At 42.0% G+C, this 22,835-nt stretch overlaps 1 protein-coding gene across 1 annotated transcript in view; it reads right to left on the reverse strand.

Annotated features, from left to right (window-relative positions):
- The window catches only part of CERS1 (ceramide synthase 1), a 120,522-nt gene that overhangs the window by 74,308 nt on the left and 23,379 nt on the right, over positions 1 to 22,835 (reverse strand). The window contains exons 3-4 of the mRNA XM_073555101.1: positions 7,981 to 8,140; positions 5,673 to 5,853 (exon numbers count right to left, since the gene is read on the reverse strand). Coding sequence (XP_073411202.1) covers positions 5,673 to 5,853; positions 7,981 to 8,140 — 341 coding nt within the window. The remainder of the gene's footprint in view (positions 1 to 5,672; positions 5,854 to 7,980; positions 8,141 to 22,835) is intronic.

Raw genomic sequence — 22,835 nt, forward strand, 5'->3', positions numbered from 1 at the left:
AGGGTTAGGGCTAGGGTTAGGGCTAGGGTTAGGGTTAGGGTTAGGGCTAGGGTTAGGGCTAGGGTTAGGGCTAGGGCTCAGATTAGGGTTAGGGGTGTGTTGAGGTTCGGGTTGGAGTTATAATTGGGGGTTTCCACTGTTTGGGCACATCAGGTGCTCTCCAAAGGCAACATGGCGTCTGATCTCAATTCCAGCCAATTCTGCGTTGAAAAAGTCAAATGGTGCTCCTTCCCTTCCAAGCTCTGCCATGTGCCCAAACAGTGTTTTACCCCCACATGTAGGGTATCAGCCTACTCAGGACAAATTACAAAACAACTTTTGGGGTCCAATTTCTCCTGTTACCCTTAGGAAAATAAAAAATTGGGGGCAAAAATATAATTTTGCGGAAAAAAATGTTTTTTTTATTTTCACGCCCAGGCGTTATAAACTTCTGTGAAGCACTTGGGGGTTCAAAGTGCTCTCCACACATCTAGATAAGCTCGGTGGGGGGTCTAGTTTCCAAAATGGGGTCACTTGTGGGGAGTTTCAATAGTTTAGGTACATTAGGGGCTCTCCAAACGCATATGACACCCGCATACCAATCCATCAAAGTCTGCATTCCAAAACGTCACTACTTCCCTTCCGAGCCCCGACGTGTGCCCATACAGTAGTTTTCTCCCACATATGAGGTATCAGCGTACTCAGGACAAATTGGACAACAACTTTTGGGGTCCAATTTCTCCTGTTACCCTTGGGAAAATAAAAAAAATGGGGACTAAAAGATGATGTTTGTTGAAAAAATACGATATTTTTATTTTCACGCCCGGTCGTTATAAACTTCTGTGAAGCACTGGGGGGTTCAAAGTGCTCACCACACATCTAGATAAGTTCATTAGGGGGTCTAGTTTCCAAAATGGGGTCACTTGTGGGGGGTTTCCACTGTTTAGGTACATCAGGGGCTCTCCAAACGCAACATGACACCCGCAGACCATTCCATCAAAGTCTGCATTCCAAAACGTCACTACTTCCCTTCCGAGCCCCGACGTGTGCCCATACAGTAGTTTTCTCCCACATATGAGGTATCAGCGTACTCAGGACAAATTGGACAACAACTTTTGGGGTCCAATTTCTCCTGTTACCCTTGGGAAAATAAAAAATGGGGACTAAAAGATGATGTTTGTTGAAAAAATACGATATTTTTATTTTCACGCCCGGTCGTTATAAACTTCTGTGAAGCACTGGGGGGTTCAAAGTGCTCACCACACATCTAGATAAGTTCATTAGGGGGTCTAGTTTCCAAAATGGGGTCACTTGTGGGGGGTTTCCACTATTTAGGTACATCAGGGGCTCTCCAAACGCAACATGACACCCGCAGACCATTCCATCAAAGTCTGCATTCCAAAACGTCACTACTTCCCTTCCGAGCCCCGACGTGTGCCCATACAGTAGTTTTCTCCCACATATGAGGTATCAGCGTACTCAGGACAAATTGGACAACAACTTTTGGGGTCCAATTTCTCCTGTTACCCTTGGGAAAATAAAAAAATGGGGACTAAAAGATCATGTTTGTGGAAAAAATACGATTTTTTTATTTTCACGCCCGGACGTTATAAACTTCAGTGAAGCACTGGGGGGTTCAAAGTGCTCACCACACATCTAGATAAGTTCCTTGGGGGGTCTAGTTTCCAAAATGGTGTCATTTGTGGGGGGTTTCTACTGTTTTGGTACATCAGGGGCTTTCCTAACGCGACATGGTGTCCGATCTCAATTCCAGCCAAAAACGTCAAATGGCGCTGCTTCCCTTCCGAGCTCTGCCATACGCCCAAATAGTGGTTTACCCCCACATGTGGGGTATCAGCGTACTCAGGATAAATTGCACAATATCTTTTAGGGTCCTGTTACTTTTGGAAAAATAAGAATTGAGGGTGAAAAGATCATTTTTGTGGAAAAAATATGATTTTTTAATTGTACTGCTGTACGTTATAAACTTCTGTGAAGCCCTTGGGGGTTCAAAGTTCTCACCACACATCTAGATAAGTTCCTTGGGGGGTCTAGATTCCAAAATGGTGTCATTTGTGGGGGGTTTCCACTGTTTTGGTACATCAGGGGTTTTCCAATCGCGACATGGTGTCCGATCTCAATTCTAGCCAAAAACGTCAAATGGCGCTGCTTCCCTTCCGAGCTCTGCTATGCGCCCAAATAGTCATTTACACCCACATATGGGGTATCAGCGTACTCAGGACAAATTGCACAATAACTTTTAGGGTCCTGTTACCCTTGGAAAAATAAAAATTGGGGGTGAAAAGATCATTTTTGTGGAAAAAATATGATTTTTTAATTGTACCGCTGTACGTTATAAACTTCTGTGAAGCCCTTGTGGGTTCAAAGTTCTCACCACATATCTAGATAAGTTCCTTGGGGGGTCTAGTTTCCAAAATGGGGTCACTTGGGGGGGTTTCCACTGTTTAGGTACATCAGGGGCTCGCCAAACGTGACATGGCGTCCGATCTGAATTCCAGCCAATTTTGCATTGAAAAAGTCAAACGGCGCTCCTTCCATTCTGAGCTCTGCCATGCGCCGAAACAGTGGTTCCCCCCCACATATCAGGTATCAGCATACTCAGGACAAATTGCACAATAAGTCTTGCAGTCCAATTTCTCCTGTTACCCTTGGTAAAATAAAGAAAATTGAACCTGAAGTATTTTTTTTGTGAAAAAAAGTTAAATGTTCATTTTTTTTTAATATTCAAAAAATTCCTGTGACGCACCTAAAGGGTTAATAAACTTCTTTAATGTGGTTTTAAGCACCTTAAGGGGTGCAGTTTTTAGAATGGTGTCACTTTTGGGTATTTTCTATCATATAGACCCCTCAAAGTGGCTTCAAATGTGAAGTGGTCCCTAAAAATAAAATGGTGTTGCAAAAATGAGAAATCGCTGGTCAATTTTTAACCCTTATAACTTCCTAACAAAAAAAAATTTTGGTTCCAAAACTGTGCTGATGTAAAGTAAACATGTGGGAAATGTTATGTATTAAGTTTTTTGTGTGCCGTATCGCTGTGATTTAAGGGCATAAAAATTCAAAGTTGGAAAATTGCGAAATTTTCAAAATTTTCGCCAAATTTCCGTTTTTTTCACAAATAAACGCAAGTTATTTGAATGCAATTTTACCACTAACATGAAGTACAATATGTCACGAGAAAACAATGTCAGAATCACCGGGATCCATAGAAGCGTTCCAGAGTTATGACCTCATAAAGGTACAGTGGTCAGAATTGTAAAAATTGGCCCGGTAGTTAACGTGCAAACCACCCTTGGTAGTGAAGGGGTTAAAAGACTTTATTATTACTGTGTGTGTATTTATTTAACCTTTTACTTATTATAGGATTAGTAATGGATAGGTGTCTTATTGACACCTCTCCATTGCTAAGCCAGGCTTAATGTCACTTTAAAATAGAAATGTGACATTAACCCCTTATTACCCCACTTGCCACCGCTACAGGGCAAGTTGGAAGAACCCGACAAAGTTCCAGAATAGGCACATCTAATAGATGTGCCTTTTCTGGGCAGCTGCGGCCCCTTACCAGCCTGAGAATAGCAGCTCGTACCTATTAGATTTGCAGAGTTGGTTCAAAAAATAAGAGGAACCCCACATCGTTTTTTTAAATTCATTCTTCCCTGCTTGCACTGTTGCCGGCAGAGCAGGGAGAATGACAGCCGCGTTCAGCACTACATGCAGGGGAACAGCGCTTACAGTAACCCCTCCTTCCCCGGCGGCCGTCCTTGCACACGGAGGACAGTGTACACTGTCCTCTGTGTACACGTGTGCAGCACGTGTTGCAACCTGTGTGTCCAGGTCAAAACAGACATGTCTGCGTGTTTTTCACACGGACACACGGTCCGTGAAAAACCACGCACATGTCCATAGACCCATTCATTTGAATGGGTCTACGTGTGTCAGTGTCTCCGGTACGTGAGAAAACTGTCACGAACATGTACCGGAGACACTGATGTGTGAAAGGGGCCTTAAACAGAACATCACTGGAAATAAAAGCGATATAGGGATTAGCTTTGTAGGGAGAACACTTACGTGTCAAAGTGAGAAATACGTCTTGTAAGCTACCCATTTATATAAAATAAAACATAGTCATCTTAAAAGGCGCGAATGATGGATATTTGTGGATTTTACCACATGATCATATTAATTCAAAATAATAAATGGAGAGGTTGCAACAATTTGCATATGTGCAATTAACAAATGCTGCAATAAATTGGTTTACAATAAACTAGTTGCAATAAATTGATCAGCTATTATTAATCTATAATTGGTCATTTATTGTACTTGTAATTATTGAATCTTTAAAACAATAATAATAATAATGATTTTATTTTCACCCAGTGATACAAATTAGTAGAAGCAAAGCTGACATTGTTCATACCATGCAGCTACAGTGGCTTGTGAAATTGTTCACCCCTTTGCTTTTTACATATTTTGTTATATTACAACCTGTGATTAAATATTTGTGTGATCTGATTTGTGTGGGATGCATCAGCACTAAATAGTCTATGATGGTGAAGTTAGAAAAATAGAGGCATAAATTAAATTTATGAGCTCAAATAGCTAAAAATTGGCATGTATACATGTATTCACACCTTTTGCTATAAAGTCCCTAAAAATTTCTGGCTTACGCAATTACCTTCATAAGTCACATGCTTAGTGAAAGGAGGTCCACCTGTGTGCATTATAAGTGTCACATGGTCTGTCAGTGTATACACACACCTTTTCTGAAAGTCCACAGACCAACACCATTAACAAGTGGAACCTCTAACCAAACAACACCATGAAGACCAAGGACATCTCTAAACAAGTCAGGGATAAAGTTGTTAAGAAGTACAAGTCAGGTTGGGTTATAAAAAAATGTATCCCAATCTCTGCTGATTCCTAGAGCACCATCTATTCCATTATCATCAAATGGAAAGAACGTGGCATCACAACAAACAGCTGTCTGTTTAGCTTTCACTGGTTTGAATTTATAGGGGAACCCTATGTCATTTTTTTTTTCTGGGGTCTCCCGTAAATTCCCCAGTAAAGGCTAACAGTTGTGAGCTGTAAATAATAGCCTGGGAACCTCATGGGGTATTTTCCCTTGTCCCAGATTAACATCAGCCAACAGCCATGTGCTGTCCCTCTGCTGGTCATGATATTTGTGTGAGATTCAATTATTTATTTTACACAGGAGTTACACAGGTGCTGCTGAATATAACTTCCATCATTGTCTCCTGGTTGTGCTGATCTCTGCAATGATGACAGTTGCCTCCAGCAGCCGTCCGGAGCCTGGAAACAATGCGAACCGTACCGCTTCTTCCCAGGCACCGGCACATGTCACGCTGATGACACATGGATGTCATCTGTGTGTCATCAGTGTGGATGTGTGCAGCACGTATTTTGTCTGTGCTGCACAAATAAAATTGACATGTTTTCAGGTTTTTCACATTGAATACAATGGGTCTGCGTATGTCCATATTTGCGGTCTTTAAAGAATGGAAAGTATACAAACATAAAAAACGGACATGTGAAGGAGGCCTTTGATAGTCCCAAAAGTCCAGAAAATCCAAATGTCTAGTCTGTAAATTCCAAATTTTGATGTACTTTCAACAAAATCCTCATTTAATATCTCAATATGACATGGGACTTACCGGAAAGCATATGAAAAAGAAATTAGAGTGAAAGTGACCACATGATGCACAATCATTACAATCGAGTCTTTTCTCCATGTGTCCATATACAAAGTAGCGTAAGTAGAATGTGCATAGAAACTGCCTTGGATTAGATATACAAGTGCAATCTCTTTGGGGACAGTTACGCTCGACTTCCAACCTAAACTCCATCAAAGAGATAACATAAATGTGTCATATAAAATAATAGAGGCAAATTAGTTGTACATTATAGTGGAAAAATAATGAATGGAAAACAAAATAACACAGACACATTCACAGGACATAACCATTCACAAATGTGCCATGTTTACTCCATCTTTATGCTTACTTTTAGAAAAGTCATGGATTTCCCATCTGAAAATGGAAAATGTATCACCCCTCAGCTATGGGCTTCCAGCTGTAGATAATGAAGTTCCATATACACCAGCACTAAAGTACCACCGATCTGCTATTTGCTTGCTGGTTGGTGGTCATTTACTAGCCTGTATACCCTGAATGATCACTGATAAATTGTTTAGTTTGCATAGGGTGACATTGTCCTTGGCAGCACAATGTGCTGCTAAGAATGATCATCTTTTGGGCAAACAAAAAATCGCTGGTAGGTTGGGTGATCAGTAGCCTGTTTACACTGCATTATTATTATGAACTGATTGTTCCTAGGAGTGCTTGTTAACAGTAACCATGCAGAATATGGGCACCTTTACTTGGATTCTAATTAGGGCTGAAGAGGATGCGGCTTGAACCTTCCATTTACTATTCAGGAGGATAAGTGCGGTGGGATGCAATAGAGAATGCATTTGTTGAAATCCATATTAAAGTAAGTGGAATAGTAAATTATATTACATTATATTTATCGCTAAATGCCGCCATTAGGGAGCATCGAAACTAAGATATTAGAAAAATTATTTATTTTAAATATACATTACAGGCCAAGCCCTTAAACAAGATCATATATCAATTCAGCGACTCTAGCAACATGTGAGAGGCTGCACACCTTCCCCAGGCTTATAAAGAGGGTTGTCAAAATTTATGGATGATATAGATGTTACTACATTGTAATTAGTGTAGTACCATGGCAGGCCTCATGAATATTAACTACAGGAATAGCAGAAAATTTGAGTGTCTGGGTAACGTTACTTTTTAAGCTCCAAAGAAGCCATTCTCATGGGAACTATCAAATGTATGTGAGGGTTGCATGACTCTTTTTTGATTGATACATTTTGGAGGAATAAAAAGGATTGGGAATGTTGAATTCTATTGCCTCATTCGAATGGCATTGCAAAAAGTGTCTGACAGCTGCCATCTCTCCTCTTCCTGCCTAGGAAACATAAATGCTCTGCCAAATCGAACATGCATGTATATGTGGGATCGTTGGACTCCAGTGTTCCAAGTCCTCATTCTATAGTGCCTTCCTGCTGTTGCATCAATGCCTGGGATCCGTGTGCCCACCTGGACCCGGAGCTTCAGTAATAAAACCCACCTCACAAGGTAAGCTTAGCAATCCCCTTAGTGCTGCAAAACCATCTAACCCAAAAGATGGCAATTCTGAATTGCTTATTTGTCTCCAGACTGTGACAACGTGTAATTTTCAAAAGATGATTGGTCAATATGGTCAAAATCAACCATTTAGGCTGACATTATGTGCGTGACTGATGTTGCTTTTTGCCCTAGCCAGAAAAAAACAATAGGTCTGGAAGGAAGTCATTTGTAAAGGAATCACCTACCAGCACATGCTCACTGGTGAAGTCTTCTACTGAGAGAGACAGATGATATTTGAAACTATTCAACACAACACCTTCTCTGCCAAGAGCGCAGGTCTGTCAGCTGTCCAGCCATTCACACAAAGCTTTTCATACATGAATGTCGGTAAGAAAGAGTCACAGCTGACTCCTGGCATAACTTGGTGGGTTTCTCTCTTTCAAGTAGCAGATGTCATGGAAAGCAGACCACAACACCTGTTCTGCTTATTAAAGATGAGTCTTAAAACCCTGTTACCATGAAAAGGTCTTCATGCATGTATTCTATCACATAGACTGAACTGTGTCACATTCCAGCATAGACCTTATGTAAATCGTCAGTGAGATACTACAGAGTAATTCTCTTACATGACCACTCAAAGGAAAACCCCACCACCTACAGTTGAAGAATCTCGCTATCTACAGATTAGTAACCAAAAAGTGCAATTACATCCTTTTAAATAAGATATGGAATTTCGTAGTCGAAATTCACTTTTAACAAAACCAAATCTGTCCTTTTGTTACATTTTAGGGTGATAAGGATTACGTACCATGAAACGTAGAGGGAGGGTCATGAAAGAAGTTGTGTTCAGTGAAGAAAAGGAGGTAAAAACAGTAAGACCATGAACAACTGTAGAAGAGGAGTTTCCATGCACTCTCCGGGACCTTTTCTGCTTCTTTTGGCCGCAGATGACACCATTTGATAAATGGCTGTAGAGGAAGGCAGAAATCTTGTTAACACGTTTAAAACGAGGGACCTGTCATGGTGAATATTTAGTGCCTGTTGGATTAACCTGTGGAGTCAAAACATATGGCAAATATGAGGTTTCTGAAAGCTCTCTAAGGTCTTATTCAGACGTCAGACTTTTTCACGCATTCAAAAAAATGGTGCCGGTGTCATCAGTGTCTTGGATCCGTGTGTCTCCCATGCATGATACGTGTGTCCGTTTTTTTCCCATCAGTGTGTCATCGGTGTATTTCATGGATGGATAAAGACATACATAAAGTACAAACCCTTTCCTATATTCTGCAATGCTAAACAAGGACAGTACATGGATGGCACACAGTTTGCACACAGATGTCATCAGTGTACTGTCTGTGTGCAAGCCAATAGACTTGTATTGGTAATTTTCCACTTTTCATTTGTGTTGCCAGAAAAAAAAAACGGATATGTCTCCTTGAGTTCTGCATGGACACACTTTCCATGAAAAACCCTGACATGTGAACAGCCCCATAGACTATAATGGGTTGTATCTGTGAAAAACATAGAATTCATACATGCAACACGGACATCTTAGTGAGGCCTAAATTCAATAAGAAGGTAACTACATAAAAGAATACATGTGATGATGCCTGAAGCAATGACTATGAAACTAAGGTGATAATAGCAGATAATTCTCTAATAGCAGGAAAATCCTACAAAGAAAACTACACACGTATTACAAACGCCACATGTCTAAAAATGAAACAACATAACGTGGACCTAAAGGGGAGCTTCTGTGTTCTTCTGTTTGCTAGCTATGTTTAGGATTGGAGGTAATCATACCTCTTGTATCTCTCAGCAGTTTCCCTGTGCTGCTCTATGACCGAGGTCTAAAATTAGGATTTTGCTACTAGGAGATACAAACATGGGACACAGCCCTCACCAGCCATACTGCAGATTATCACTTTTTCTTCAGTTACTGGACATTGTACGTCAAGCAAAATTTTTTTGGGGACAACTCTGTGAAAACGTGTTATCTTCCCTCACACATACTATTCCTGCAGCGGTTTTGCTATCTACCACTGCAGTTTTTTTTCAGCTTTATGATGGATGGCATATTGAAATTTCTAAAGAAAAGCTAGAAAATGTAAATTCAACACCTGGAATCACCTCTCTTTATTGAATTCATTTCATAGGTCACACTGGACCATGGAACAGCTGATTAGTCAATCCTCCAATTAGTTTTCAGCCTTTCAATATGAAAGAACTTTGTAAAACTTGCTGAAATAAATGTGTAAAAGCTCTTGACCAAAAGCTAAATGTCTACATGTCAGTCACTTAGGCCAGGTTCACATTGTGTTAGAGCAGTCCATTCAACGCATGCATTCAACGGACTGCGCTAACGCTACTCATTTTTTTGATCGCGTTATGCTCCATCTGCTCTAGCCGTGACGGCCCGGGCCCTCGAACGCTGCAGACCACGTCCGAGGGTCCGTCATAGCATGACGGCACATCGCTAACGCATGCCGATTATGACATGCGTTTGCGATGCGCTACGTTACGGCAGCCTATGGCAGCGTTAACGGATGCGTTACATCGGGTTAATGACGCTTTGTAAAGCAATTCGTTAAACGGACTGCCATAACGCTATGTGAACCTAGCCATATAGATGGTTTTTTCATAGTTGTGCCTTTGTACACAAGTACAATGGTTTGGGAAAAAACCTTACATGGGTATCTGCACACAATTAGTAAAAAAAAAATGTTTTAGCAGGAAAAATGCTATGTAAAATTTGTGCATTTTTGATACGTTGTTACTTGTGTTTTTCCTAATGCTTTGATTGGGTGAAAAATGCAGCAAAAATGCTGAAAGAGTGGACATGCTCCAAATTTGAAAAAACCCTATGAATGTTCAGATCTGGAAAGAAAAATAAGCAGCACATATTTGAGATTTAAGACATCTCATTCACTTTGCTGATACTGTAAAACCCTGCAGATGTGGAAAAACATGCCAAAAAAAGCAACGTGTGAACAAGCTCTATATCTGACTTTCATAAATGCTATATTTATTATACCTGGTAGTGAGTTTCTAAGTATAAATGATCATAAATGTGAGAAACAATCTACCAATGGCATGGTAACCTTAATTTGTGTTTCATCTTTTATGATTGTTTGGGTTTTGCACTGCAGGTTGTAAATGAACATTTACATCATTTTGTTTGGACATGCCAGCTAATTTGTTTTTGTCCTATGTGTTAGTTCATGAAAAAAAACTTAAAGTGGGCTCCACTACTGGCCAACCCTCACTTAATTATTTCAGCATAGAAAATAAAAATAGTGTATACTCACATTCTGCCGCAGCCTTTACAATTCCACCAGAGCAGATGTCCTCTGTGACAGAATAAGAGAGAGCTGCAGCCATTCAGAGGCCTCTGATTGGCAGCAGCGGTCACATGACACAATGTCAGGTCACATGCCGATAACAGCAGCACCAATATCACTGGAACAGTGCACCTACGGGAGGGGAGTATAGATTGATTTTTTCATGGGGCTGTGAATTTAATAAGCAGGGATTGTTCAGTAGTGAACAGCAGGGCCGGACTGGCCATCTGGCAATTCTGGCAAATGTCAGAAGGGCCTGTGTGATTGTGGGCTGCCTTGTCTGCTACGTTGTTAACAGAATAAGTGTTCTCACAACACCAATACTGTTAAGAGTTGTGATGGAGCACAAAGTCGCTGACTCTGTCACCTACCCCAGCAGGCCACGGGTATCATTAGAGATATTGGTCTTGTAGTAAATCTTCCTTTCCTCCATCTAGGGTAATATTAGTGGTAATATATCCCATCTGGTGCTTGTGGATGGGGACAGCATGGGCCTGTGTGATTTCAAATGCCAAGGCTGAATAGCAGCCCCAGTCCTTACCTGGTGAACAGCCTCCTTAACTTTGGGGAACCCTTTATATACTTTGCATGACTAACATTGTCAATGTATTTACTGTGAGTTCTCCAAACCACTGGAATATGGTATAAGACTTGAGATATCTACTGTTAGCGTGTGTGAAAGAAGGCATTAGGTTATGTTACTTTAGGTCATGACACTTACAAAACAAATGGCTCATTGTTCCAAATGGAAACTGTCAAGTGGTAAAGAATGTTAGGTTGTTAAACATCATGTATGTTTGCTAGATAATATAGAAAGGTTTTGAAAATCAATGTCAGTGTTGTATGTAGAACCTGATTACCTAAGAATGCGACCATATAAGATACATCTACCTATCTGTGTATCTCCTATTTGTCTGTCTGCCCATCTATACAGTTAATAACACAAGTCATATATTTAAAAAGAAAAATACAAAACTGTATGTGTTTCAAGAGCATTCTGACCCTAATATAGGTGATAACTTTTAATAGTGCGAATAACACCAGGTTCACATTTGTCCTGTGCTCTACGCTGAGCACTGCGCCTGAGATTCCATCTAAATTTCAGAAAAACTGGATTTAGATGAAATCCCTCATGGAGCTACTCAGTGTAATGTGGCAGAGATATTTTTTACTCTGTTCCAGCAGTGTCCAACTTTTTATGCATTCAAAAACAATTGCTCTACCGCGCAATTGTGGATGCCTAATAAAGACAGACACACTACCAGATCAGAGGCCAAATGAAGGCTAAACAAAATGGCTCAGTTGGGGGTTCTGTCTCAATCCCATTTTTCAGATTTATATGGAAACCCCATATAAGGACACTGCCACCACCAGGTTTCACTGTGCACACCATATATTTTTCATTGTACTCCTCACTTTTGCAATGCCGGTTTTCAAGTCACCAGTCCCAAAAACATTTATCTTGGTCTTATCACTCTATATCATAAAGTCACAGTGGCCTTCAAATTGTTCAGCATGGGCCCTGGCAAATTATAGGTGGGCTTTTTGTGCATGGACTTTAGGAGAGGCTGTCTTCATAGATGACACCCATGCATGCCATTCCTCTGCAGTGTACACTGTATTTTGTCATGGGAAACATTCACCCCGGTTTGACTTTTTATTTCTTTAGTTAACTGCACTGAACATGCATGTCGACTTACTTCAGCCTGTCTCATTAGAAGATGCTCCTGTTTAGGTGTTAACTTCCGTGGTTGGACTAAACGTCTTTGTGAGACTGTTGCAGTCATCTTTAAGTACAGGGTGGGCCATTTATATGGCTACACCTAAATAAAATGAGAATGGTTTGTGATATCAGCTTCCTGTTTGTGGCACATTAGTATATGGTAGGGGGGAAACTTTTCAAGATGGGTGGTGACCATGACGGCCATTATGAAGTCGGCCATTTTGGATCCAACTTTATTTTTTTCCAATGGGAAGAGGGTCATGTGACACATCAAACTTATTGAGAATTTCACAAGAAAAACAATGGTGTGCTTGGTTTTAATGTAACTATATTATTTCATAAGTTATTTACAAGTTTATGACCATTTATAAAATGTGTTCAAAGTGCTGCCCATTGTGTTGGATTGTCAATGCGACCCTCTTCTCCCACTCTTTACATACTGATAGCAACACCACAGATGAAATGCTAGCACAGGCTTCCAGTATCCATTGTTTCAGACACTGCACATCTCATATCTTCACAGCATAGATGTCACGTGGACCCGTCCTGTGTGACGCGACCAGCAGGCCGGTAACTAAAACAAGAAGACGCGGTACGTGATACTGTCCTGTGTGACACGGCTCGCAGGCCGGTAACTAAAACAAGACAAGGGGAAGGGAAACAGTTACAACCGTTGGCCCTGCGATAGGGACAGGGGACGTGGAGACTTCCTGCACTCCCCTGAGTCAGTGTCCCTAACGCTCCTAACGTTCCCTATGCCGGTTTCGCACCGGGCGCCGATCAGGAACCTGTCGCCCTAGCACACCCTACACCTATCCCTTGCTAGGGAGCTGGGTGGCGCAGGCACTGGCCCCACCGCTATACTAATACACACTAAGGAAAAACACAAACGGGGAAACACCACTTAGCTTTACTCTGTTGCACTTGCTCCTGGTAACAGAGTCCACCACCAGAATGCAGCTCTCCTCCTGAATCGATGCCACCAAGCTCTGTCAGAGCTACAAGGAAATCCCCTATGACTCCTTCCACACCAGGGCTAAGACAGTGCTGCAAAGAACGCTGTCCAGCTCCTTCCTCCACCAAGAATGGTTGAAATGAACACTATCACCAACACTGATTGCAACACCTGTGACTCTTTTTTGCACAGCCAGCAATCACACCTGTATTATAATCATGTGCACGTAACTAAAGAAACTAGAGTGCAATGACGCTCACCACCACCGGGGGCAAACTTAGAACAAACGACACCACAGTGCAATAATCCTAATGGTCACCGGGGGCAAAAACCTAACTTAAGCACAGCTTAAGAAAAAAAAAGGTTACCTGTGCTTTTATCAGTCCTGATCCAGCATGGATCATGACAGTACCCTTCCCTTAATGAGGGGCCTCTGGACCCTCAAGACCTTTCCCCATCAGGGAACCACCTACAACGGAGATGCCCAGACCCAGAGTTCACCCCAGCAACTACCTGCATGTCAGGTTGATGAGAAATGAGCCTGGTGGTATTGGCAGCGTAAGTTCTGGAGGCAACACACATCTCCGAAGCGCTGACCTGGGGAACAGGTTGTGTATATGTATTTTTGTTATGAGCTGGTAACACTCCACAACACACTTCTACTGGATGTTTTTTGGTGGCCACCCATACACGCTCGTTCACACACAGGTCCGGACCTGAACGTTTATTGCCACTCGTTCGTTTGTCACCACTTGCAGAACTCTTTCTGGGATTGACAACAGAGGCGTCCCCCTGTGTCACCACACTCACACCCTGGCACCTCACCAAGGGGTACCCCACCCTCCAACCCCATCCACCACGAGGCCTGCGCCTCCTAGGGTTGGCCAATGGCGAGGGTTGAGACTTGCCCCTGCTCTCCTGCAGCACATCTGCTGCCCTCACCAGAGAGGAAGGGGTCCGTTGAAGAGAGACGGCAGAGAGAGTAGTTCCTAGGCAGCAGCCCTCACATGAGTGCCCCCAGCTAACCACTTCCCTCACCTGCCAATCTATTACCGAATTGTGTCTTTTCAGCCAAGGGAGGCCTAAAACAATAGGTACTGGCATTCCCTCCAAGACATAGCATGACAAGGACTCCTCATGATGTCCTATACGCAGATGGATATTCTCTACGACCTTGGTCAAGCTCCCCTGGCTCAGTGAAACAGAGTTTATGGCCTGGGCGCTTATAGGCTGGGCTAGCGTCCTACACCTCAGACCATGAGTCTGGACAAAGAGAGCAGCCACCAGACTGACTCCCGCTCCGCTGTCCACAAACACCGGTATCACCTCTGGTACCCCGCCAGCCAAGACCTCTGCTGACATGGTACTTTGGGAGGGCAAAATGGAGGAAATGTATACTCGCTGGTCGCCTCCCTCCAAGCGACCAGGGGAATGCGGCTTCTCAGATGGCACAGATAATTTGGCGCGCAATGAGCAAGCCTTCAGAACATGACCAGTCTGCCCACAGTACAAGCATGCCAACACCACTCCCCAAACCGTAGGCAGCTCCGAAAACAAACTAGCTCCTCACACTTGCATAGGTTCGACAGGAGACTTGGCATGAACTGGGCAGGCTCTCATAAAATGGCCAGGCTTCCCACAGGAAAACCATACCCCCCCACCACGACGAGCCGCAGACACCCCCTTTTTTGTATCAACACCGGGCTCTCTGGGTTACTCCGTCCGCACTGGTGGGTCCTCCTCCCTAGCAAGGACATCAGGGGGCACTTTTTGTGTATGTCTTTCCCTAAGGCGTCTATCCACCCGGATGGCAAGGGACATGGCGGCCTCCAGCGACCTGGGAGTGGCGTACTGCACCAGAGTATCCTGCAACTTTGGAGACAAACCCTGCACAAATTGACTCCTAAGTGCAGGGTCATTTCACTGAGTATTAGTGGCCCATCTCCTAAACTCTGAGCAGTACTCAGCGACCCGGGCTCCCTGTTTACACCTACGGATTCGGGATTCCGCCAGGGTGACGCCATCAGGATCCCCATACACAAGCGCCAAAGCCGCAAAGAACTCGTCCACGAACTCTAAAGATGGAGAATCGTCCGGTAGGGAGAAGGCCGAGGATTGGGGATCCCCTTTAAGAAGGGACATAATGATTCCCACCCGTTGCTCTTCTCTCCCTGATGAACGAGGGCGCAGCATGAAATACAATTTACAGGCTTGTTGAAACACCAAGAACTGATCTCTCCCTCCAGAAAACCTGTCAGGGAGGGTTATCTTGGGTTCTGGCTGAGCCTGTTCCTGAACCAAACCCTCAAAGCCCACCAACAGCCGCAGCTGCCGCACCAACCCTCCGCGCAGTCCCCTAATCTCATCAGTAAGGATCTGCAGCATTTGGGCAAAGGTCTTAACTGGGTCCATGGCTTAGCAGAAAAAAAAAGTTGAGGTTGGTGATAATGTCACGTGGACCAGTCCTGTGTGATGCGACCAGCAGGCCGGTAACTAAAACAACAAGACACGGCACGTGATACTGTCCTGTGTGACACGGCTCGCAGGCCGGTAACTAAAACAACAAGACAAGGGGAAGGGAAACAGTTACAACGGTGGGCCCTGCGATACGGACAGGGGACGTGGAGACTTCCTGCACTCCCCTGAGTCAGTGTCCCTAACGCTCCTAACGTTCCCTATGCCAGTTCCGCACCGGGCGCCAATCAGGAACCTGTCGCCCTAGCACACCCTACACCTATCCCTTGCTAGGGAGCTGGGTGGCGCAGGCACTGGCCCCACCGCTGTACTAATACACACTAAGGAAAAACACAAACGAGGAAACACCACTTAGCTTTACTCTGTTGCACTTGCTCCTGGCAACAGAGTCCACCACCAGAATGCAGCTCTCCTCCTGAATCGTTGCCACCAAGCTCTGTCAGAGCTACAAGGAAATCCCCTATGACTCCTTCCACACCAGAGCTAAGACAGTGCTGCAAGGAACACTCTCCAGCTCCTTCTTCTACCAAGGATGGTTGAAATGAACACTATCACCAACACTGATTGCAACACCTGTGACTCTTTTATAGCAGAGCCAGCAATCACACCTGTATTATAATCATTTGCACATAACTAAAGAAACTAGAGTGCAATGACGCTCACCACCACCAGGGGCAAACTTAGAACAAACGACACCACAGTGCAATAATCCTAATGGCCACCAGGGACAAAAAACAAACTTAAGCACAGCTTAAGAAAAAAAAGGTTACCTGTGCTTTTATCAGTCCTGATCCAGCATGGATCATGACAATAGACAACTGCCTTCAGATGACCCCAAAGATAAAAGTCTAAGGGAGTCAGATCAGAAGACCTATGTGGCCATTCAATTAGCCCATAATGACTAATCCACTTTCCAGGAAACTGTTCATGTAGGAATGCTCAGACCTGACACCCATAATTGATCGTATGGTGTGGAATATGGGGTACAAAGATAGTGGGGCCATTCTTCATCAATGGAAACCTCAATGCCATTGGATATCTGAAATTGCTACATGATGATGTGTTGCCCTCTTTATGCACTGAAGATGGCATGTTCCCTGAGTTTTCCAGCAAGATGGTGCACACCACAATATGGGTGTCAGGTCCAAGCATCCCTACAAGGAATCTGACCCCCTTAGACTAGCATTTCTTCTGCGGTGTTGCTATCAGTGTGTCAAGAGTGAAAGAAGAGAGTTGCATTGACAATACAACACAATACAATGGGCAGCCCTTTGAACACATTTTATAAGTGGTCATAAACTTGTAAATAACTAATGAAAGAATAAAGTTATGTTAAAACCAAGCACACCATTGTTTTTCTTGTGAAATTCCCGATAAGTTTGATATGTCACTTGACCCTCTTCCCATTGGAAAAAATAAAGTTGGATCCAAAGTGGACGATTTCAAAATGGCCGCCATGGTCACCACCCATCTTGAAAAGTTTCCCCCCTCCCATATACTAATGTGCCACAAACAGGAAGTTGATATCACCAACCATTCCCATTTTATTTAGGTGTATCCATATAAATAGCCCACCCTGTATTTTGACTGATTACATAGGTCTCCCCCAAAAAAATTTCAGGTGCCAATTTTTTTTTATTGATTTAGGGTATCTTGAGGGTGCTGAATTAAAAAAAAATCATATTACTTTTGCTGAGTTGGTTCTAGTTTTTGAGATAATTCATCCATGAAAATAATGCATTCCCCCAATGCGGTGTTGGGGGTATTGGTGTTGCTGGAGGACATCTGTGTTATTTCTCTGAGCCTACTCAAAATAAGTGTTCCCCTTGTTCGTATATCCCAGCTATCTTTAGAAATAGTAGGGATCGACTAGTGCGCACCCTGTCATTCCCTAAGTAGGGCTTATCGCCAGGGTCAGGAAGGGATTAGGCTACTGTTCGGCAATAGGTGCAGAAACTATATAGGGATATTTAGGGCAGACAGGCTGACGTTAGATCTGCCTAGGAGTCTCCACTACCACAAAAGACAGCTGGGATAGATGAACAATGGGAATACTTATCTTGAGAAGACACAGAGAAGTAATAGAGAGGTCCTCCAGCAACACCAAAGAGAAAGATAGCCGACTGCTATTGCGCCAAGCCTCAACAGGAGGAAGTGGAAATACCACCGGCAGCTTCCAGCAGCAGGCTGGGAGTCTATAAACATGCAGATCCAGGTGTGTCAATTAGAGCCGGAGAAAGGTTTCCACTGGGTCAAAGAGTCAGAAGGGTTAAGAAGGTGTCTGCAAAGCCAAATGCAGAGACCTTCTGCCGCTAGATCTGCAGCTTCTGACATACCCGTGACAAATGCGACTTGTTTGGGATAACAAATGCAATAGCTTTTGGTCTTTTGATCTGTTTTATAACTCTTTAACAGTATGTTAATGAAATATCCCATATAATTAATTTGTGTTTCAATTTGTAGGCTTTTAATGCTATAAAATTGACTTTTTGAAGCCAGATTTCTACTGCACTTAATTAATTAACTATTATATAGTTCAGAAATTAGAGTCAATCTGGCAAAACAGAAGTTATATTCTTAATCAGCACCATAAACTTAATATGAAACCGTTCAGACATCGTTGGTACCAAAAATCAGTGTATACTAGTGTAAGTAAAGCTTTGCTGATCTTCTTGAAGCCTTCATCTTTCTTGTGTAAAGAAATTATTTTCTTTCTCATGTCTTGTGACATTTCTTTTCCATGTGGTGCCATTGCTAACAGCATGAAATGGGAAGGCATTTTCTTTATTAAGTAACATCCTTTTTGTCGACTAGACATCTGTTTACCGTAATTAATCATTAGACTTACCAGTTTGCTTATAAATTAGAATTTTGCTGTCTAAACTTTGGCTTTGCTCTTATGACTTTCACTGGGATGTACTTTGCAACATAGTATTGAATGAATTTGTTAGAAAAATTGCTTTCTGGGGTGTGCAAAATAACAAATCTTGCTTGCAATCACTGGCCTAAATTTGTGGGAGTATTTTAATATGGTATCCCATAGTAAATGTTGATTCTAAAAGGAAACTAAAGGTTTTCTGAGGAATCTGTTGGGGTGTACTGATTTATGCTGAGCACTGTATGTTAGATCACTCAACGTCCGGAAGTAATTCTAAAAGGACAAAAGAGCTTTCATGGAAAGAATTTTTGTACATTAGCTGTGTGACCTAAATACAGCCAGCTACTGCTATTGGACAAAAATATCAAACAAGCACAAATTTTCAGATGACGATAGTTAGCTAAAAAGCTCATTTGTTGTTTTCTTAAAATCCACACAACATACTTTAGTTATGGAGCAAATCTTTGAACCAATGTATCCTAGTACCTTGTACTTGTGACCGTCATGATTGCATCTGTATCAGATTTTTGTCTAGTTTGGTGTATTGCGCTTTTTCTTTGCACCATATTTATCTTTTAATTTGCACCATTTGAAGTCAGTTTTATATGTATTCATCAGTTTGTTTTTTCTTTTTTTATTTTTAGTTCGTCATTATAGGCAGAGTTTAGGGTTTGGAGATGTTTTCGGCTATGTCATCATGCCACTTTTTCAAAAGGTCACAAAATTTGTCGCAAATGAACTCCAATCTCCTTCCTGTATTGATTTTATGTACACCTGAAACTTTTGTGCAATTTTTGCAACATTGTAGCACAGCATGCAATGTTTTGCTCTAAAAAGTCGCAAAGCAGGTTAAAGACAGAAATAAAGAGCATTTTTAATTTTGCGCAAAATTCAAGAACTGAATACACCATTTTTATAAATATGGTGCAAAATACTGTCAAGAAATACCTCAAGACAAAAAAAAGTGACTTAAAAAAAAACACAAATAATGAATCAGTTGCACTTATGCAGGGTGGATTTGATTTAAATCTAACTGATTTAAATCACGATTTAAATCACGATTTAAATCACTAGTCAGTAAGGCTTGATTTAAATCAGTGATTTAAATCAAAGTTTCTACCTAAACTAGTTCTTGCTACTTTAACATGCAAGTAGATGAAGATTTTTAGAATCACTTTTTATATTACTTTTTTCTCCCCAGTTTAATGGGTTAATCATTCATATTTGGACACCACTGTTCTGTTGTACTTAGGAAGGAGAAAAATAATCCTGACCTTAATAACAATTTAAATAGATTTATTCAACTGAAACAATAACAACATTACAGCATAAGTTATTTGCTTAAACAAACATCCATGTTTGTTAACTAATTTGGCTAAACAAAATGTATATACAGTATATTTTAAGAAACTTAGACTGTCAGCCCAGCCGACACATGAAAAACTTAAATACTACTGTCCCTGCTGTCCTCTGTAGCTCACTTGTCGTCATCTTCATCATCATCTTCTTCTTTGTTCCTATTCATAATCTGGAAAAGAAAAACAAGCTTTCCTGCTTTATTGGGTCCCAACCGATTTCTCAATTTAGAATGAATGAGTCCAAAGGAAGAGAATATTCTTTCAATGCCTGCAGAAGAAGCTACTGCTGTTAAAAGTGAAATCATTACTTGAACAGTCTCTAAATCCAAGCGCTTAAGTGACTTCCACCAGTTTACTGGTGTGACCTTCCTTAAAATATCTTCAGCAAACACATATTTCTTGAATGGTTCCCCCTTAGCTCTGAAGTTTATTATAGTTGGCATTAAAGATGGATGATTGCTGGATACCCATGTCATAGCTAAGGGTACGTGCACACGCTGCGGAATCCGCTGTGGATTAATCCGCACGGATTTTGCAAAAACCGCAGATAATCCGCAGGTCCGAAGACCTGCGGATTATCTGCGGTTTTGCCTGCGGTTTGGTCCTGCGGATTCACTATCTCCACAATGGTGGAGATAGGAACCCGCAGCGGTTTCCGCAGAAAGAATTGACATGCAATTCTTTCTGCGGATTCAAAACCGCAGCAAATCCGCGCGTTTTTTTCCGCAGCGTCGGCACAGCGTTTTTTTTTTCCCATTCAAATGAATGGTACTGTACACCGCAGCTAAAACTGCTGCGTGTCCGCAGCGGCCAAAACCGCAGCGTGTGCACACAGCCTTACTCCTCTTCCTCAGCACTTAGGTTTTGACCCTGATATTGACAATATTTGCCAAAAAATGAGCTGGAGTCAGTGCTTGTCCCATTCGTTTGTTTACTGCTTGTAATTTAATTCTGTCCATGTGTAGTTCTGTTTTTAAGTGTTCACTCAGTTCCTTCCAAATTTCAACAGCTATTTTTCTGTATTTTGTTTAAAGCTTGAGAGATGGGTTTCAGGAAGCTCAGCATATGTTCAACATTTCTCTTAAGCCCAATGTTGAGGATTTTGGCCGTGACAGTGCCATCTATTTTATCTCGATTTTCTTCACAAAGTGTCATCACAATAGGCCAGTTTTTGATATACTGCTCAAAACAGTCCACCACAGAGTTCCATCTAACATCTTGTGGGAGCGTTAGCTTGGTTCCACCCATCCTTTTCAGAGCTGCTGCAGCAAAATGATTATTACGGAAGTATTTAGCAATTTCAACAACATTAGCCTTTATTTCTGGAACACTTAAGTCTTTGGCTAAGAGGTGCAGCAAATGAGCACTGCAACCATATGTTATTAGCAGCTTTGTATTCCCTCCCTGCTCTTCTAAATCTCTTCTCATCTTGGATACGTTTGCAGCATTGTCAGTGACCAAACTGCGTACTAGACATTTGAATTTTTGTTCACATGTCGTTATAGCTTTTACTGCCACTTCTTGTAAGTATTCTGCTGTGTGTGCATTTCCTGAGGTATCAGTTGTTTGTGCAAGGAAGACTTTACCTTCTTCTGTTGTTATACAAGCACATACAATAGGATCATTGTGGACATTACTCCACCCATCAATACTTAGGTTAACAATTTTACCCTCCAGAGCTGTTGCACATTGCTCCATTTCTCTGTCATACACTTGATCCAGCACTTTCCCTGCAACATCAGCTCTGCTGGGTGGACTGTATCCTGGTCTCAGTGACTGAACCATATTAATGAAATGTGGGTTCTCAGTCAGACGGAAAGAAGAGTTTGTTGCATAAATAAACTGGGCAATTTTTTCATCAATCAACTCTTTTTCTAATCTGCTAGTTCTTATCACAAACCTATCTATGGTGTTTCCAGGAGGTAAAGGTTTTTTCTTCCTATTGGGTGATGGTGATATGTGGCTGTGGGTGTCTGATGATGATGCTGCTGCTGCTAATGAAGCACTATCCTGGATGGATAACTCTGAAACTGTAGAACAGGATGATGGTGATCTTGGAGGTGGATAGTTTCCAGAATCCATGAATTCCCTTAAACAAAAAAAGTCAATGCTGTTATTTTATTGTTTATACAATTTCTGCTTATTGTACACAACACATCACTGCCCCTGCCCCAAAAGGAATATTTGTTTTTCTTCATAACTGTACCAAATGACAGTAACATGCAGTAATAATAAGAAATATAATTTTTCTCACACATGACAGTTCAGTCTTTAGAAATAGGATTCAATAAAATTGTTTACCAACCTGAAGATCCTGCCTGTTCAGAAGTGTTTCTTTGGTCATCTTCATCACCGCACTTCTCATGATGTTGCCTCATTCGCGCCACCAGGCCTTGCATCTCTTTGTTGCATCGTTTGCATTTTGCACGCATGCCTGCCTTACCGATAGGCGAAGGAGCTTCATTAAAATATTCCCAAACTGGGTCTCTTTTACGGCCTGCTGCCATTATAAGGAAAGAATGTAATAAACCTCAGATCGTACACACAAACAGATCCAGACTTGTCTGTCTGTGGCTATGCTGCAGTATTGTGCTCAAAGTTTCACTTTCATTTTCTTGTCTGCTTGCCCTTCCTCCTCCTCACACTTAGATTCACATTCTTCTTGTGTTGTGCAGATCTATTCCACTCCAAACAATCAGAAACATATTGTCTAACTTCTTGGACTTGGCACTGAAGGGGTTGATTCTGTATTCATAGGTTTGTAGAACAATAGGATTAAGGTCTTTTTCTCAACTCTGTTCATGTTGTAACATTTTTGCCGTGAAGAAGAGGCTGGGACCTCTGCGGAGTCAAATTCAGTTTTGAGAACTGCGTAAGTAAAGCGAGCGTCTGTGATAATATAGGAGAGAAACTGACCACTAATCCTACAGAAA

This window comes from Dendrobates tinctorius, unplaced genomic scaffold (genome assembly GCF_039654945.1).
Source record: "Dendrobates tinctorius isolate UK_male_01 unplaced genomic scaffold, ASM3965494v1 ptg000219l, whole genome shotgun sequence".
NCBI lineage: Eukaryota > Metazoa > Chordata > Amphibia > Anura > Dendrobatidae > Dendrobates > Dendrobates tinctorius.